This window comes from Castor canadensis, chromosome 3 (assembly GCF_047511655.1).
Source record: "Castor canadensis chromosome 3, mCasCan1.hap1v2, whole genome shotgun sequence".
Lineage (NCBI taxonomy): Eukaryota > Metazoa > Chordata > Mammalia > Rodentia > Castoridae > Castor > Castor canadensis.
In genome coordinates, this window is record NC_133388.1 from 83,224,796 (window position 1) to 83,244,901 (window position 20,106).

The 20,106-nt window shown below is 41.5% G+C and overlaps 2 protein-coding genes across 2 annotated transcripts in view; one reads left to right on the forward strand and one right to left on the reverse strand.

Annotated features, from left to right (window-relative positions):
* The window catches only part of LOC141421230 (inhibitor of Bruton tyrosine kinase-like), a 1,912,155-nt gene that overhangs the window by 1,378,276 nt on the left and 513,773 nt on the right, over positions 1 to 20,106 (reverse strand). The window lies entirely within an intron of this gene.
* Positions 3,943 to 20,106, forward strand: part of LOC141421248 (uncharacterized) — a 158,256-nt gene continuing 142,092 nt past the window's right edge. Inside the window, exons 1-3 of the mRNA XM_074066914.1 lie at positions 3,943 to 4,017; positions 4,125 to 4,223; positions 10,786 to 11,233. Coding sequence (XP_073923015.1) covers positions 3,943 to 4,017; positions 4,125 to 4,223; positions 10,786 to 11,233 — 622 coding nt within the window. The remainder of the gene's footprint in view (positions 4,018 to 4,124; positions 4,224 to 10,785; positions 11,234 to 20,106) is intronic.

Here is a 20,106-nt window from a genome sequence, read left to right on the forward strand (position 1 = left end):
TTTGATACTTTCAATGATCTTTGATGCATGTTGGTGAAACTAAGACAAGAAATCACCTGAATAAGATAGGTTACTGCTCTTTAAAGAAAATAGCACTTATGAAAAAACTTCTATAAACAAAGGGATGACTTGTACAGATCATTAAAAATCTTGTATGTGTAGCAAACAGCATTCTATGTGGTGTCTACTGCAAAGCCAGGACCTTTGTGCAGTTAGCAGCTGCACTATTAGGCTGGATAGCTGGCTGGGTTTTAACCTTTGGAAGGTTTAATCCAAGACTGGAGATAAGGAAGTTAACTGTTTAATATATAAGATAGAGGAATGCAAGAGGTGACTAACATAGAGTTTGGGGATTATTGGATGAAATATGGAAGCCCATTGATTTAAAAATCGACTGAGTTCCTGCTCTTGGCTTCAACAGGCCAAGCCAAATGTCACTCATGAAGAAAACTGAAACTGAGTTTATCTGTCCTTCCCAGAGATTAGGAGAGAAATGATAGCCAAATTCTCAAATAGAACAGCCACAACAAGGAAGTCCACTACTTTAACACCACAGTGAAAGTAATCTGAAGCCACTGTCATCCAATCTGATTTTTGTGTAGCACTGCTGCCTTGCTCCTGATCAAGCTGGACTTTTGAATGTCAACTCTTCTTTCACGACCAATGGAATATCTTTTCTAAATCTTTAGGTGAGACCTTGATCAATTAATGAACCACTAATAGAAACCAATTAGATCTTTAAACTAAATTTGGTAAGATTTTGTTTTTTAAGTTTACAGGTTTTATACTTCCAACATTAAGCTATCAAAAATTATCAGATACTGGTTAGATTTTCGTTATTAAATAAAGCTTAAACATTATAAAAATATTTCTAAACCCACTATTCTTATTTTAAAAAATACTATTTGTTTGGTCCATAGGAGCAAATCCTCTCAATTTGCTTCTCAGCAGTAGTAAACAGAGTTGGCTACACCTTTCTTCCTGAAATATTATTTTCTTTATACTCTAATACTCAACATCCTTCCAGTCTCGAAGTCATCTTTGATAGCTCCTCCTCCTCAACAGTCCTCTTAAAGCTGTAATTCTATGCAGTTGAAGAATGGACCTTTTCTTTAATTACTATAATCATTTATCCAATATTAATATCAGTTCTAAACAGATCCATTTTTTGAATTCCATACAAAACTGTCTAGTTGGTTCTCCAATGTCTTTTGGAAGACATGTCCAAAATGAATTTTTAATATTTTTCTCCCTAAATTTCGAAGCATAACAAGGTGAAAGATCATCATCTACCCAGTGGTTTAAGGAAGTAATATGGAGAATATTATGGATGCTTCCAGCCCTATTCCTACCCTGCTAGTAATTTTTACTTTTCCTACCTCCAGAAAAAAGTTCAATCCATCTACTTTTCCACACTTACCAGGTTTCAAATTTAATCTAAAATGCTTTGAATTGGTGCTGGTGTCTCACACCTGTAATCCTAGCTACTCAGGAGGCAGATATCAGGAGGATTATGGTTTGAAGCCAGCCTTAGGCAAATAGTTCTCGAGACCCTATCTTGAAAAAACCCACCACAAAAAGGGCTGGTGGAGTGGCTCAGTAAGAACACCCGTCGAGCAAGTGTGGGGTCCTGAGTTTAAACCCCAGTGCTGCCAAAAAAATATATTAAAAATAAAACACTTTGATCTATCTCACCTGAACTACTACAATGATCTTCATAGTATTTTCCCATCTGCTCTTGACTTATTTAAACCCAGTTAGCCCAAGAGTGGTCTTCAAATGTCCACTGCCACTCCTCTGCTCATAAAGCTTCAATAGCTTCCCATTGGGTTTTAAAAAATAAATCCTGAAGACAGTGCACAACTTGGTCCCTTAAATGTTACCCTTCTCCTCTTGTTATGTACTAGTCACTCAGGCCCTTCTTTTACTTCTGTGATGGCCTCAAGCCCTTTCCCACATCTGTGATTCTGTTCCTGCTATTTTTACTTGGAACAGTTCCCCCAGTCTTCTCTTGGCTAATTGGTTTTTTCCTCATTTCCTCAGAAAGGCTTATTGACAAATGCCACCCTCCTAAACAGCTCAGGTCCCCGTTATACATTAGCACCCTTACTTAATAGCACAAGTCACCGTTCGTAACTGTGTGCTTACTTGTGGACTGTCATTCTTCCTCATCACACTATCTGGTTCAAATGTAAGAACTTGTACTCTTCTTTTTCACTGCTGGGTCCTTAGTGTCTAGCACAGTGACTGGCCTAGAGTAAGTCTTTTATGTTGGACATGTGATGAGTTACAGTAATATTTTTATATGATTTTATGTTCTGATTTTTTCTATGGAGCTTGTTTCATAAGCACCGATTGGTTATCCCATGTATTGTTTATAGTATACACATAATATTGGGACAAATTAATAAGACAAAATTCACTTAATTATGTCCCCATTTCCTGAGATGTGTTACCCATTTTTGCTATTCTAATTAATGTTGAATAATACAGCTACCTCCCTGACGGAAACTTACAGTGGGAGGAATCAGGATTACCGCTTCTAGGTATTTTTGTCCATAGGATCACCAGGTTTTCTCTGAAAGTATTATAACAAATTGCAACACCCTCAAAATAATGAATCTTGGCTAAAATAGTCTATCTTTTTTACTTTTTGTTTTATGCATTCATTTTGCCCAAGCTGGTCTCAAGTGACCCTTCTGCCTCAACTTCCTGAGTACTTGGGACGAAAGGCTCATGCTACCACACCTGGCTTGACCACACCTTTTAAATGCTTATCAAAAATTATATGCCTGTTGTATGTGAACTCCAGGTCTTCCCACAAAGTCTCTTGGTGGGATCATGATATTCACTTTATGTACTGCAACATTATTGAGACTACTGAAGTCTAATTTCTTGTAAGTCCTAGGAACATTTCCCATTATATTTTACGTGTGGCAAAATTATAGTAACACCAGGATGTTTGTTAGGAAGATACATTTATGGTGACTATGATATCATAAATCTTATCTAGAGTCAAAGTTATTAACTGATCCAGTTATTCACTAAAAGTAATAACATGACCTGTTCTTTTAACCTTTAAATTGCAGCCAGAAACCCATCCGTCACTTTTATTTGAGGATGCATTACACACGCTTGAATTATGAACACTAATAGTTTTCAAAAGATTTCTTTATAAAGATGGTAGACACTGAAAACATTTTTCAAAACCAGGGGCTGGGGGATGTCTTAAGTGGTAGAGTACTTGCCTACCTTGTGAGACACCCTGGGTTCAATCACCAGTAAGGCAAAAATGAAAGAAAAGAAAAACTACCTCTCTTTCTTCTTCTCCTTCCTTTCTTTATTTCTTCTTTCTTTTGCTTCTAGAAAATGAATGTATTAGTGCTCAGATGGGAATAAACACAGTACAAGCAGGCAGACAAAGAGGTGATCATTTCAGAGACCACAGCATGGTTAGAGCAGGGCTCAAGGCTGGAAAATAGAACTGTGATTCTGTTCCTAGAGAGAGGTCTGCTTTGGCCTGGTTGGTGAGTATTGTGGTAGGGGTAATTTGAATCTGTTCCAGCCCAGGAAGTTCTGGAAAGCCTGGACAGTTCCATGCCTACAAGTGTCTCGGGCTCTTGTAGGTGGACATAATGATTTCTGGGGCTCTGTATCAAACAGGCTCAAGTTCACCCAGGTCTGAACTTAGTTTTCCAAAGCTATTTACTTCATCAATGGACCTTATGCTCCCCTTCTCTCCCTTCCTTTTTTCTGATGAATAAGCAAGTTTTTTTCTGTAGCCCTCCATCCTATATCCCCCACTAGACAAGATAGGAGATATAGGAAGGCTCCAGCAGGGCCTCAGCAGGACAGATGAGCCCTGTGCATGCAGACACATACAGTTTAAGCAGACTGTGTGTGGTAAGAGCCAAAGGGAAGATATAGGTGAAGTAGTGGGAGATGCCGCAGACTGACACAACCATTGCAGCTCTCCACAGAGAAGGCATTCAGACAGACAGCTCAAAGAAAAACAGGGTAGGATTTAGATATACGGAGACTGGGACTGGAGATTAGAGCAAGAAAGGACAGCAAGGGCAAAGAAAATTGATTTAATCTTTAAAGTGCTTTTTGTTTTCTTCCAGTCTTTCTTGGCTGCGTATCCTAGGGCAGAGCTTCTTAAACTTTCAAGTGTAAATGAATTACCTGGAGATCTTGTTAAAGTGCAGGTTCTGATTCACCAGGTCTGGGGTGGGCAGAGAGTCTGCATTTCTAACAAGCTCCCAAGGTAATGCTGAAGTTGCTATTCCAGAAAGCGCATATGGAGTAGTAATGTTCCTAGACCTTGTATTTCCAAGATGAGAGCGTTTGGAAATTACAGGGTCATGCATGGGTGTACAGGTCCTCTGGGCTGGAGAGCTTCAGGGAACTTGGGAGCGGAACCTTCTTTAGTCTCTTGGAGGGGCTCAGGAACCACACAGAGAAAAGAAAGAACACAGAAACACTGGGTGAGATAGTAGCTCTGTGTAGTCAGTGACTCACATGTGCCCTGGCCGAAGAAGGATTCTTTGTTAAAGCAAAGCCTAACAGTTTTTCTGGAGACAGAGTCATTTAGAACTAAAAATAGGTCTTTCAAAACATTGCTGAAATAAAGGAAGCAGTAATTAGGGTGGTTCAGTCTACCAAACTCTGAACTTACCTCAGTAGCCATGTCTGTGTTAAGGTGGAGGTCCTGCTGCTATAGAGAGTGGCTCCAACAATCTTTCTATATCATAATCTTTCTGGTACATACTATGCATTAATTCAAACAATTCAAGAAATAAGGAAAGAAGAGCTGTATTTAGCTACTTATGGTCAAAATTCAAAGCTAGTCATTCTTAAAGACTAATTTATGGTGTAGAAAGAACTTCTCAGTTTTAAAACGCCTCTAAACCATTAGTCTGTCCCTTTGGGCCTTTTCTTTGTAAGTACAGTACACATAGAAATACTAGGACATCTAGACAGAAGGTGGAGATTTCTTAAAAAGTACTTTCTATCTATGTAAACTTGTAAAAGTAGAGAGGGTACATTACATCTGTGGAGATAAAATATGATTGCCCATGGCAGAGGAAGTGCTTCCAGGAGAGTTTGGGTTGGAAATCGAAAGCACATTCTTTGTTCCCCCTTCTATTTTTCTCAAAATTACCAATATAGGTGGACAGAGGATGAAAGGAGCAATATTTATTCAGCGTTTTCTATGTGCCAGGTACTATGCTAAGTATATTATATATGATCTCCCTTTTAACCCTCCAATTTGAACCATAACTAGATAGTAATACACATATTTTTGAGATAAGAAATATGATAGAGAAGTTGTTGAATTTGCCAGAGGTTCTAAGGAAAGGACCTGAAACAGTTTCAAACCCAAATCTGTCTGTTATAAAACCCATGCCCTTTCTACCACGGCTTGCTGCTTCTCCACATCACTTTGTGTGATGTCCCTTGTCCAGGCAGTGTCTTTCTTTATGACAGCTGATCTTATTAGATGATGAGTTACATTGGGAAATCTGTGGGGTTAGTGACAAGTTAAACTTAAAGGCCTTTAAGGTGCCTTTTCACCTTAAGTGACCCTCCAAATGCAGTCCCCTTGTAGTTGCTATTTTCTCTGCCTTCAGTTCTTTCTTTGCTTCTTTTTTGCCTGTCTATTTCTGATTTATCCTGCAGGCCTCAGCTTAATCATTAGATCTTCAAAAAGTCTTTCCTTCATTACACTATTTCTTATCTAGAATTTTAATAGCACAATGTGCCTTTTGATTATAAAACTTATTGCTGATATAATTTAACATTTATGTGTGTGTTCTAAATATCAGATTCCTTATCTCTAAAATGAACTATTTGCTTCCTCTCCCTGATGACTCACTCAAATGGTGACAGGTTGTAATTGTCATTTGTTTACAAGTCTGCCTCAGTGCTAGTCATTGGGTCTGGGAAATTGAAGACCTCTAAGACTTGTTCCCAACATTCAAGGAACTAACAATCTATCTGGAAAGACATGGATAAGAAACTACTAATGAATAACCAGGTTCCAGATGTAACCAAATGCTGAGATGTAACTAAGTCTTTTTTTAAGACAAAAATTGCTTTGGTTTCATTTCTTCCCAAAGGAACTGTCTCTCCATCTAGTCTCTATTATCTAGATGTTAATATATGAAACTTAAATGTCTTAGGAGTTCAGAAGCAGAACAAAGTTTAGAGAACAGTAGAAGACCAACAAAGGGAGAGGGAAGCAACAAAGAACTGAAGTTTGCCCTTTCAGAAGTCTTCCATCTTACAGTATGCTGAGGAGTCACCAAATTTGATACCAATAGTCAATATTTATGTTGGTTCTTAACGCATATAAGAAAAATAAATCATACACCTAGTAAATTGGGGACAGAATACTGTAACATGGAAATTCAGTCAAAAAAGAAGGTGGACTCCAGTTATATACCTACTAAAATTCTTAACAGGTTAAAAACTAAATACCAAGGCTAACTGTGTGAGAAACAGAACAGAATCTTCACTACATGCTCCATGGGTCCATCTGAGCCCACAGTTACCCCAGACCCCACTGTATTGATGCCACTCGAAGCAACAGGTTTCAATCACTTTACAGATGATGCATAGACTGCAAAACCCATCATCCTATCCCTAGTCTGAGAGGATCACTCCTACTGCCAAAGGAACTATCTTGAAAAGCAAAACAGAGTCCCAAACCTTAAAATAATTCATAGTTTTGATGGAATAGGGGTTTGAACTCAGAGCTTTGTGCTTGCAAAGCAGGCACTTTACCACTGCAGCCACAATTCCAAGAATCCATAGTTTTGAAGGAGAATGGGAAGAAATTATAAAAGTATAGAATGATAGGTTACTAAACTTCTTCCCTTCCTTGACATTTTGTACCACTTACTCTCAGAATTCTTTTTCATGTCACTGTTCTTTTTCTTTTTCATTGTTTCTGGTGATGGGGATCAAATTCAAGGCCCTCTGCATTCTAGGCAAGTGCTAGATCATCCTGCATACTTCTTGCCATTTGCCACACTCCAAAATTTTGTTATGATAATGTTCCTTTGAGACCACAAAATACTCTTTAAATTGCATATGTCTTCCACACAGGAGCATGAACTGATCTAATCAAGTTATTTTACTCAGTTATTACTTGTAGTATGCTAAACCAATGTTGGTCTTTAGAAATAGAGAGTAATAGAGAAGTTGGGTTAGATAGGAAAACTAGAGTGAAGATGATAGGTGCATGGAAAAAGGTTTTCACCAGAATGCTAGGAAGTTTAAGACCAACCATGGCGGGTGTCTGTTCTTACCCAGAGAAGAAGAGAAATTTCCTCCTGTTCCTCTATATAGAAATGACATAGCTTCAAAACTTGATATGAATCTGTTAGAATTATAAACCTCAGATAGTAAATAGGTTTCTTGGAATAAGTTTAGTGACATGATTCTTGTAGGAAAATGAATGCTATTCTAAGCAGCTTAAAGGAAGGACTCTTCTATTTCTAAAATTTTGGGGGAATGTAATGAAGATTGAATCTTATGAAATTCCCAATATTCAAGAGATTATGACCAATAAAAATGTCACTTAGATGTAATTTAACCTAAAAAGTCCATAAACTGATGAATTCCTGGGTTTCTTACTTAAAGTCACATCATTAGAACAAAGAATTTGAAAAGGTACTAGCTATGCTGTCATAGTAGAAGGATTTGTATGTATGTATATTTCCTTAGTATTGAAGACACTGTGATTGATGATGTTTTATCATAAGTGATGCTATTAAAATAGTGATGTTTACAGTGCCTGATTCCATGGATCAAGCTCTCTGTGCCCACGTCAATTCATTCCATTTGTTATTTAGATGGCACTTTCATCAACAGCCCTAGGCAGCCTAAGATACCTGAACCCAAGGGTGTTTTTAAGTTGTGGTTCACAGTGAGTATCATGAGTTTCAGGGCAACTCTAGATGAACTCGGTTTTTTCTTGCAGCACTTATGCTCTTTAGAGGGTTTTGTCATTTGGTCTGGTGTCCTAGCAGCCATGAGTTTACTTGTGCTACAAGGAAAGTTCATTTTTATGTTTTCCTTGCAATGTAACAGCAATTTAAAAGTCCCTAATGGGGCATCTAGATGTACTACAAGGATTTTTCAGTTCTATCATTTAACAATTAGACTTTAAAAACAAAAACAATTAAGCTTGCTGTCCACGCATATTGTACTTCTGTAACTGTATGCAAGAAACAGGCAAGAATAATAGCTCTTGCAGAGGGAAACTGTCTTCTCTCTATACTGAGCTTTTTTATGTACTGCATTTCTTTTTTAATACCACATGTTATTTACTAATAAGAATTTAAAAATGCAACAACTAATTTAAAATTTGAACAGAAGGGTGTGTGGGGGTGGTTCAGTGGGAGAGCATGTGTTTAGCATGCCTGAGGCCCTGGGTCCAAACCTGAGCACCAAAAAAAACCAAAAAAACAAGAAGAAGAAAGAAAGAGAAAACAGCATAAAATGTAAGCAAAGTACCTTACTTGAGAAAGCAGAACCCCTCCCTACATCAATGTTTACATCCTGTTCTTGATGACCTTACCATTATTGTGATTTTTTAAAAATAATAATTCTTAGGAACTGTGGGAGGTAGAACAGAGACACAGAAGATTTTGATGATGGAAACTGATATTTATTCTGCAAATATTTGTAACTACCTGTTATGTGATAGGTCCTGGGCTATATACTTCCTCCTTTCCATAACTTCTGGAAGGCCTCTTGTGTAAACACCCAAGGATTTTTTTTCCTTTGAGAGTTCTGCATGCTTAAAATGCTTCCTAAAAATAAGCAGTGGTCCATTCTCTATGAATGTGGCAACTGATGAGACACCTGCAGGAAGAACCACTCACAACACAGAACTGAGACACGCCTTGGGTGCCTGTCTGGTTGGGTCAGATACTACACTGATAACCTGCATGAGGGTTAGAGGGCACTTTGTATAGAAGGAGGAGTGATCTTAACTAGACATTCAATATTTAGAAAAGAAAGATGAAAGGGAAGATTAAAAAAGGAAAGTGGTTAGGAAGGAGGAGGTGACTGACTATAGAAACTAGTATAATGCAGGAATGTCTCACTTGAAAAAAATTGTTGAATCACCCAAAAGCTGATTCCAAAGTTTTATAAACAGCATCCATTTAAAGAGTTTGCTAAGTCAATGAAACTTGCTACTAAGACAACTTTTGCAAAGCAGTAGGACTTCCTTATTTCAATTCAGATTTGATATAGCTGATGTATAGACAAGAACAATGCCTTGTCTTTGGTTAAAGTACTGCCATTTAAAAAACTTCATCATACACTCTTTCTCCAAATCCTCACATGAACTCTGAGAAAATTGTTTTCCATTTCATAGATGGAGAAATAACAGCTTAGAGGAGGAGCTACTTGCCACCTCTAAACCTGATGGGGAAATGGCTGAGGCTAGACCCGCCTCCTCCCCCACTCAAGAACTTCCTGTTGGGAATAAGCTTAACCCCATGTGTGTCTCTCCAGAGACAGGCATGAGTTTATCAGGGAACTCCCTCTGGTTTTACACAAACAGCAAGCATGCCCCAGTCATCTTTATTCCTCCCATTCTTCCCCTCCAAATCACCTTCCTAGCCAGGATTCCCAGAGTTGAGCTTTGATTTTGCCACTCACTCTCCTCAGCATCTCTGCAAGCTGTCAACCAATTCCTCTACCTGAGTCCCCATCATCCCTGTAATCCTTTTTCCCTTTAAGTCTTGCTCCTTTTACTCCAACCAAGCAGGGCCAAGCTAAGGTAAGGGAGAACACAGAATTTAAGGGTTTGTCAAAGAATACAGCAATCGAGATCAATATTTTAATGCAATGGGTTAAAAATCGAAATTGATGCAAAAGTGCATGATGAAAAAATATCGAATTTTCAAATGAAGATAGGCTCAGCGTTATTGTTAATGCCTTCTGCTTCAGACTCTGAAGTGTCTCTGAGGGGGTCTATTACTTATTTTTCAGTGACTTCTCACTCAGGTGCTAATGTGGTTTCCTCAAAGTTAGTTCTCACAACCCCTTTCCACATTAGTTCTCTCTTTCTGAATGCTCTGGCTTTAATCAGTAGCTCTCTTCTGTCAGGGAAACCTATTTCCCCTACTACTATGAAGGCAGTCTGAATCATCTTGGATCCTTTCCAGCGCCTTCCTAAACCACAGTGAGCACTCAGCACCTCTCTGCTACAAGAATGCAGAATACATTGGCTCAAATCGGCTGAGCAAAGAAGGGACCCAGACATGTTTAGTTTGCTCTAGGGTGTTTCGAAAAGATTAGAGTATTTTGGCAAGATTTGATAACCAGAATATTTACATGAAAAAATGTAGATCTCTGCCATGTATTGAAAAATCACAAAATCCAGCAAAAGCAGGTGTGAATTCTTGCATGATAGCAATAGGCTTTTAGAGCAGAACAGCCGGCCTGCCATTGCAGCTCTCCCCAGCTGTCTTCCTACTACCGCTCTCACTCATTTTACACTGCCTGCCAGGCCCCATTAGCTCTTTGAGTTTGCCACCCGAAGCAGGGGAACGAGTGGATAAAAAAAAAAAAACCATCTGCCGGGCCCACTTGTTCTTTCCTAAGAGAATAAATGTTTCCTGGCTGTCCTTCCTAATACGGTCTTGCAGAGCGGCTTGCCAAAGCGACTCATCTTTGTCAGTCTGCAAACTTCCACGAGCCTTGAAACTCGCACTGCCTTGCACACACTGACCGGTTTCTCCTGGGTCCCGCGCTCAGGGCCCGCGCCCCTACCCTTCCTCCGCTCGTTCCCTGCGCTCTGCAGCCCCGGGCGGGCGGCGGCCCCCAGCGGCTGCTCTTTGCCCCGGGCCAGGGCGCTCGGCTCGCCCACGGCGGCACTGGGCATGCTCAGAGGCGGGCGCGGGGGCAGGTTGGCTTCGACGCGCTCTCACTCGGCGGCGGCGGCGGCGGCGGGCGGACGCGCGGCTGCGGCGGGAGCTCGGCGCGCGGAGTTGGAGTTGCCGGGAGTTTCCCGCGACCCCTCCCTCCTCGCGCGCCGCAGCAGGAGCCCGCGCGGGAGCAGCGAGCAGAAGCGAGCCAGCACCCGGCCGGGCCGAGCCGGGTCCGGAGCTCCGAGCCCCACGCGGGGCAGCCCCCGGGGCAGAGTCTTGCCGGTTGGGACGCGTGCCGCGCACTGGCACCTCCCGGACACGAGCCAGGCTGCAAGGTACGGTTGGGGCGTGGGGAAACCAGTGGGCGAGGTGGGGTCGGGGCCACGGGGAACAGGCGGTTGATAGTGTCGTGGCTGTTGGGGCGCCCGGTCCCTGGCAGGGGGCTCGGCTGCAGGGCAGGAGAAGTGAGCAGGAACCCGCAGAGATGCTTTCAAGTTGGCGGGCGGTGGGAGAAGGGGCTGCGCGTCTGGGCACAGCTGCTTTGTGCGCGCGGAAGGGGACTCGGTTCTGGTTCACTAGAAACCTGGGACCCGGTGCGAGTGCAAGATTAAGCAGACCTCAGAGCGCAGCAGTTTCCTCTGGAAAGTTGAGGTTGGAGTCCTTCTTTTTGCACTGTCCCCGCTGTGGTATAGTTCCCGAGGATGCCGCTTGGAGGCTCTCATTGTGGGGAACTCAGGTCCGCTGGGCCCCTAAACTGAGCTCTTCCACCCGGGCTGAAATCAGCAAATAACCCTGATCTTTGTAATCCCTGGTGTCTTTTCGGAAAATTATTGCTGCCAAAACTGAGGCTGGCTCTTCACACGGGCATGGCTTCCTTCCTCTAGGGCATTTTGCACTGGGCGATGTCCCCTCCCCAACCTCAGATGTGCCCAAGGGCGCGGGGCTCCGAATTCGCTCTTGCGATGCGCGCCAGAATCCAGTCTCACACACATGGCGGGGCAACGTGGCTGGAGTGGGTGGATGGCCCGATTTTTCCTCTAGCCTTTCTTCAGCGTGAAAAAGCCCCACCACCCCACCCGTTTCATCGTCGCAAAGGACTAGACCTGGAGTGGCAGATGGAGAGTTTAGAAAGACATACTGTACCTTAGGAAAGGGGGCGTGGGGTTTATCTGACTTCATAGTGAACCCTCGCCTAGTATTTATTCTTCCCCAGGGAGTTGGGTGGGAAAGAATAGGGCCAGCGAGTTCACGGAATGTCTACTTCATTCCACCCTCTCCTAAGGTCAGGATGTAGGCGACCCCAGCACCTTGGAACTGGCATTGAGCCTATTGCAAGGGCACGGAGGATGCTCCACTTTTTTCACTTCTTTTTTCGAGAGTTTTGGGATTTTGCCTGCGCACAAGTCAGAGCCGTGCTGTCATGACCCAGGGGGGTGGAGGAGCTTCAGCCCAGGCAGTGAGCCGCTGTTCCCCTCAGAGGCTGCTAGTGGGAATCAATCCAGAAATGATTATGCAGGCTAGAAATATGCCTCTCTCTTTTTTTTTGGCTGAACACCTTGGCTGTTGGGTTTGTGTGTTAAGTTCTTAAAGGGGCACCCACACATTGCTCAAGTGCCATGTTTTAGGGGCTCACTGTTTCTGTTAGATGTTCTCTACTTTATCCTTGGGGACAGCCCACTTTGGGAAAAAATACACAGGTTGTGGAGTCAAGTACACCTGAGGTCAAGTTGCAGCTTTACAGCTGTGACAAGGGTGATGGACAAATTATTAGTCACTCTGAGCTTCAGTTTTGTCTTCTATGAACTGAGGGGTAATCCTGACCTTATCCTTCTCCATTGCAGGGTTGTTGAAAGACAATGGAAATGAAAAGTGCTAAGAAAACTTTACAATATTATTCATGTCTTAGGCATTGTCTCTGTGATCAGTTTTTTAAATTAACATTCTTAATTATAACAAAACACCTATTTCTTCATCCCCTGTGTACTCCCCACTAAGAGGTTTATTTGCTCCCAGCCCAACTCAAATCCATCTCCCGAGTTTAGGGGTTGGAAACCCCTCACACCTTTCTGAGGGAGGCAATGTAGTACAGATTAAGGGACCAGCAAGTTTGCCTTATCAATTCATCATCCTGAGCCCCAGAATTGTCAAGTCAGCAAGGCCTTGGTTTGAGATCCAAGGCTGATGAAGAAATCAGCAAGCCCTGGGATAGAGCTCTGACTTGGCTTTTCATCATGACCTTGAACTAAGGACTCAGCCCCTCATTGGTGAAATCAGTCTGTGTGATTCAAAAAGCCAATGCCAATCAGAAGCAAGGACAGGGGAGCTTGTCTGTTATTCAGTTAAGAAGGGAACATACATACCGGAACCACTGCAGGTATGTATGTTCCCTTATTGCAGGGCCGAGGTGCCAGATATGAGCGTTAGAATCTCCTGGAGAGCTTGTTAATCCACAGGTCTGATTCTCAAGGTCTATGATGCAGTGCCACAATTCACACTTCTGATTTCAGATAGTGCTAATCTTGCTAGCTCCCAGGCCATGCCTGTAGACACAGGGTTTCTTCCAGGTGTTTTAGGAAGTTGCTTTCAGCAGTTTACAGTCTAGTTCCTGTACCACTTTCTATTGTCAAGTTTTGATGACTGGTTGCTCTTCAAATGAATGAATTTTACATAAAGATAGGGTTCCCCCCTTTCATACTGTAAAATACACAGCCTCTGGTTTATAGATCACTTGGGTAGACTAAGATTGGTGACCCTTACATTGATAAATCCAGAAACTCCTCTATTTCCTTTCTTTGGAGGTTTTCAGATGTTTGTGGAATGCAGGTTGCATACAGTTCTGGTAGCTTGAACCTTTGAGTTTCAGGACAGGTAAAATCACTTAGGAACAAATTTACAAAGGATTTTCAGTGCATCTTCTCTGAATGAACAGCTTACCCAAGTCTTCTGGAGAGAGTGATGTACACTCCATGACAGTTGTCCCGTAGAGGCCATGCCTTCTGGAGGATATGGCCTTGATAGTGGCTGCTGGCCTTCAGGTGGTGCAATATCCACAGGGTTCTGTGGGAGAAGTGGCCTACAATAAAGCACTGTTTGGGCTCAACTCAATCTTAAACTAAATTCCTTGTCCCTCAAACCATCCATGTTCTGTGAAGAGAGCTTGCCTTGACTTGCTATGACCTTGAATTTTAACTGCTTTGATTCAGAGGCTTCAGGAGCCTGCTTGAGTCTGGAGGGTTCTTGACATAACACCCTAAGGAAGAAGTAGTTTATGTAATGTGGAACCCACACAGACAAGGTGCATGAGGAGGTCAGTCAACACTAAACTAGTTTTTGTGTTACTATGGTGAATGGAATCCCAGCTGACCATCATCTTTATCTCAGCTTTCCATTTGTGCATTGTGTCAGTGTTAAAATGATTAACACTAGAGAAACCTATCAGTTAATCAGAAATCTATTCAAAAACTCAAGTGTACCACTTAGTGTTTTAGTAGATAAAACCGCAAGGTTCAAACCTGATTTCCTGACAGTAATCAGCACTTGGTGAAGGGACAGCTTTTGGGTTGTAATTCTTAAGATTTGATAGCTTATTTAAATGGTTCCTCCCACTTACCATAAGCAGGGAACATTTCTGTTTCAAAACTCTTTCCCATAATTTGATGTTTATATTTTGGGTGTTTCCCCTACTTTTTGCTGCTGTGATTTTTTCCAGTGTGAGAAGCCTTCTTCCTTATCACCATTGTTTTCTTTTCTTAGCAGTGACCCCCTGGTATCTTTGCTCCCTTTAAATAAGTCTGTTGTGACATAATCATTATGATACTTTATTTCTCTTTGGTCAACAAGGCTGTTATTACTGAGTCAAAGAGAGTCAAGGCCCTTTCTTCAAACACTGTTCTCAACCTTCCTAGCGGTGCTTTTAAACAAACACCTAGTTTTGCATTAGCTCAATTCTAAGATACATTTTTTCACATTTCAGCATATTTCCAATTTCAAAAATTCAGACTGATCTTAAACATAATGAACACATTTGATATACAGTGTCTTTCTCTGTAACCTAGTGTGTTGAGAGTGTCTACCAATTGATGACATCTTAAAACAAAGCAAATTTATTTTCTTATCCCAGTAGAAAATATGGCTTCTACTCAGTGTTGCTTAGTCGACAGAATTGAGCAGTAATTGAATTAGCTCAGTTGTAAGAATGCTATCAGGATGGATGTTAATAGGTGTGCTCTTGTAAAGGGCAAATCAATTTCGGAAGAACTGCCTTTTATTTCCTCCTTTATGGGGATTCTTAACATGTGATCATCATATCAAAGACTGAGAAGTCCTACATTTAACAGCAGCAACAACAAAAACTTGGCTATATTTATTCCAGTCAACATTTCCAGGAACATAGAACATTTTTGAGATTGTGTGTGAATCTTATAGGACCTCATTGTTGAATTAGCACTTTCTAATAATTCTGTATGTCGTTTAATATCAGCTGTGGAGTGAGGCGGTCTCACCTAATAGATCCCTGTAATATAGGGACATTTTATGGATGCTGGTTGATTAATGAACTCTCTAAGTGATTATTATTATTTTTTTAATTTCAGAGGGAAGCATTTTAAGCTGTGGAGTCTAGGAAAGTTTCCGTGGAGGGGCTGGGCTGTGGTAATGTAGATGAGGGGTTTGCACTTGTGTAAAGAGGAGTTTTTTAGGGTGGTGGTATGATGGAGAGCGAATGTGAAGGCTTATAGTTGTGTCTGCATATAAACAATTTTCAGAGCATACAAGACAAAGGATTGTCTTGTATGATGGTGTGATGGTGGTCAAAGAAGCTATTGTTCAGTTCTCTATTCTGCAAATTTGCTGAAGTAGCAGGTGAGTTCTAGTGATGACAGGAGAACTAGTTGTGGGTGAACAGGGTGGAGGTACAACCTTCAGGATGAGAGTAAGGAGGGTTCCCGGTCAGCAGGAGAGAGTGGAAGTGTTCTGGGCCCTTCAGATGATAGTGGTTCCAGATACAAAGGGTTCATTAACATGTAGGCGCCTTCAAAGAATATTGGAGAGTGGGGAAAAGTGTTCCAGAAAGAAAGTTCTTGACTGGAGTTTCAAAAATAGCAAGAAGAAAGAACTCTTACAACTCAATAATAAAAGGCAAATAATTCAGTTTAAAAGTAAGCAGAGGATTTGCATAGCATAGATATTTCTGTGAAGAAGCATTTGAAGATATGCTCAGGATTGGCAGCCACTAGGGAAATTCAAATCAAAACCACAATGAGATGCCACTTCCTATCCACCACGACGGCCACAATCAAAAAGACATATAGGAGAGATTGGAGCACTCATACAGTATGTTGCTGATGGGAATGTGAAATGTGCAGCCAATTTGGGAAACAGTTTGCCAGTTCTTCAAAATTTTGAACAGTTCTACTCCTAGGTACAGATTCAAAGAACCAAAAACATGTCCATATAAACATTTGCAAATGAATGTTCATAGAAGCATTAATACTAATAGCCAAGAGATGGAAATAACTCAGATGTCCACCAACTAATGAGTAAAAAACAATGTGGTATATCCATTGCACAGAAAACCATTTAGCCATAAAAAAGAATGAAGTTTTAATTCATGGTACAATATGGATGAACATTGAAAACATGCCAAGTGAAAGAAGCCAGACACTCTAGTGATACTTGCACACCCCTGTTTATGTCGGCACCATTCACAATAGCCAAATGATGGAATCAGCCTAGGTGCCCATCAACAGATGAATGGAAAGAGAAAATGGGGCATATATACCACCCATACTTTTATAAGTATATTGTTTGCTGGAAAATGGATGGAAGTGGAGATCATGATGGTAAGTGAAATAACCAGTTCCAGAAAGACAAGTATTGTGTTTTCTCTCATTTGTGAAAGATAGGGGGAAACAAAACAAAACTAAGTCATGAAAGTAAAAGGGGGACTACTGTAGAGATAGAAGGGGAAGGGAAAATGGGGAGAAAGGAGGAAGGATAAGAAAGAATAATGGAGGTAGTGGATATGACCAAAGTACATTATTTACATACATGGAAATGTCATGATGAAATCTCTTACTACGTGCCATTTGTACATGCCAATTAAAAAAAAAATTCGAAGAGTCAGACACAACAAGCCACGTATTGTATAATTCCATTATGAAGTGTCCCTAGCAGGAAAATCCTATATACTGGAAGTCGAGTAGTGACTGCTGGGAGTGGAGTAGAGGAAGGAAAGGGAAGTGACCATGGATGGGCAAAAAGCTTCTTTTGGGTTTTGGAATTAGATGCTGATGGTCACACTTTAAAACGATTGAGTTGTACCCTTTAAAAGAGTGAATTTTAGGGAATATGAATTATATCTCAATAAAAAATGTAGGAAGAAGTCCACCACGTCTGAGGTCAAAGGATAATTTAAAAAGTGACAAGAGAAGTCCAGGAATAGGGTGTCAATTTCAGGTCAGTTTCTGCTACCTGGAAAAATATCTGGCTTGTCTCTCTTTGTTTGTCTTGAGTGTGCTAGGATTGTCCTATTATTCTTTCTCTGAAAGTCTTTCCTCTGAATTGAAAAGGGTCTTGCTCCTTTTTGCTCCCAAGTCAGCAGGACAGTTCATGGAGAATGCCTGGTTGTCTTCAGAGTAGCTTCTTTCTGGATTCAAGGCAGTTTAGGCTGCCTTGTTGTGAGCCACCAGAGGGCATGCTGAGTAGGCAGCTAACGCTTGGCTTCTTCCTTAAGATTTGACAGTGGTAGACATTTTAGTGTCATTTGCTAATTTGGTTGTGGATCTCTGTCGAGATTGCCCTCTTGCCATTTTTTAAAAGCTCTGACTGTATTCTAACCGAGTTCGTGTGGTTGCTTGGCATCCTGTGAGCATCAGTGTGTTAGGTCCAAAGGTGATGATGTAGCTAGGCTGTTGTCCTGTGGCTAGAGAAACTTCTCTTTAGTGGTGTGGTGTAACAGTCCTTCTCAAATTGGTGCAGGAAGCACTGGGGACCTTGTTAGACTGCAGAATCCCTTGAGTAGGCTGGACTGGGTCCTGGATTCTGCAGTTCTCACACGCTTCCATTGACGCATCCTCTCACGCATCACACTTCGAAGCAGAAACTGATAGAGCGTAGAGAAGGTGGCTTTGGAGCCGTGTGAAACGCAGCGTTACCATCAACTTTCTGTGGGACCTTGGCAAGTTAATTAAGTTCTGGGTCACAGTTTGTATAAGATCAGAATAAGACTGAGCTCATAAGCTGTGCCTAGCCTGATTTGCTGGGGATGGTTATGCTATTTATTTTCTTCTTTCCACAAAGGGCCGGCATTGCCTGATGAGGGCTAAAGAAAAAAACACCAAGAGAAAGAGGTTTATAATTTGTGTGGATGGGCTTAATGTGGGCAGTGCTATAGGATGTGGAAACACAAATCCTAGTAGTCAGGGGAAAATTATTTTGCTTATTGACTTTCAAATTCCCATAGTTTTGGTGAGATCTCTGTGCTGGTCTCAGCTGGCCAAACCTAAGCTGCTCAGTTGGTGCCACAGTTCCCTGGTTGTGTTGGTATCTGCCCATCCTTGCTAGCTGGCTTTTGCCCTCACTTATTTCTGATGACATTTATTTCTGATGAGGGTGAGAAGAAATAAAAGGAGCTAAAATGCAAACCATTGAGCTTTGGTAGCAGCTGCGGAGAAAGTTTCTGGGAATGAAGTTGCAAATATTTGCTTCACTGTTGACTTGAGAAAATGTGAAAATTCGGTTAGTTTACCTTTTGTGAGTCTGTTAACGCTGGGAAGGTTAAATGAATAGTTAAAGGGTAAGCAGTTGAAGAGGAAGAACTGTAAACTCAATCTTGGCATTGACTATGAGTCTCCTATGTGGAGCCTGTGCTACTGGCTCTAGGGAGCCTCGGCTTCCTCTGTGGCGGCCTCTGGCTGGCAGACTGCCCTGTGGGGTTGGTATGAGGGCACTGCAGGCTGAGATGAAGCACTGTTCCTCTGTCATACTTGGTTAGGTAATTCCACCCTCACATGCTTACACAAGGTAAGTTGGTGGCTTGTTCCCTTTTGTTCTGTTTCTGTCTCCTTTGTCATTTGAAGTAGGAGGAAATAAGAAATTGTGTTTATATTTCAATTAAGTTGATACATCCTTTTTGCTTTCTTCTGGGAAACAATAAATAAGAATTTTAAGAATTAAACTGTGGCTTGTGGAGTGGCTCAAGTGGTAGAGCACCTGCCTAGTAAGTGGGAAGCCCTGAATTCAATCCCCTGTACCAAAAAACTGATAAAGCCACAAAATACAGTAAATCCAACTAGTTTCCAGTTGTCACAGCCTGAATTTCATTGCTTTCCTGGAGGTTTGAAATCTACCCCGTGAGACCCTGTTCCAGTTCTCATTTGATTCTGTCAAGAGTTGACAGGTTTGAGTCTGTGACGACTGATGATGTTGAAGAAAAGAGGTCGTTTGCTTTGTTAACAATACCAGGGCTGCATTTAAATATCAGTTTAAATACGTTTAAACTGATAATGCACCAACATCAAATAATCAAAGATAAGGTATTTGGGTTGAAGAGTAGTACAGGAGGTCTCACTGAGATGTGCTGTCCTCACAGAAGGCAGAGGGGGAGGTGGCCTGTGGAAGTGGGAACTGCCTGATTGCCAAGGCAGGTGATGTGTGTGCTTTAATCTAGTCACCTGCTGATGACCGAGCCAGGTCAGATAGGCTAAAATCAGTGAGGTGTCTTTGCTTTTAGGCTGCCCAGGGACATGGTGCCTCACACAACCTAAGGTGAAAGCCAGCGGTACCTAGTAGTTGTGAAGTTAGTATTATTCTTGAAGAATTTACTCTACCCCAGCATTAAATAGCAGCAAGGAAGCTGTCCTGCTGCTGAGAGGAGCCAAGAGTACAAAGCTGGGTGTTCCTGAAGTAAGTTCTTTTAAAATTAAATCCTGTAAAACTATAATAATAATTTAAAAAATCCTCTGCTTTGAAGGTAGAATGCCATACTTGTGTAAGGAGCTGAAAAACTAATAAAGTGACCATCTCTCCCACTTTCACTTACTGAAAAATGAGAAGTGAGACTTTCAGATTCTTTTTCTGATACTGCCAGCCATCCACTGGTTTAATTGCTGATGTAAAAAAAAAAAATGGAACAAAGAATCCTGAATTTAGAAAGGACCAGCCCTATCTCTCCAACCCCTCTAGATTACAAACTCCTTCAAAAGGGGGA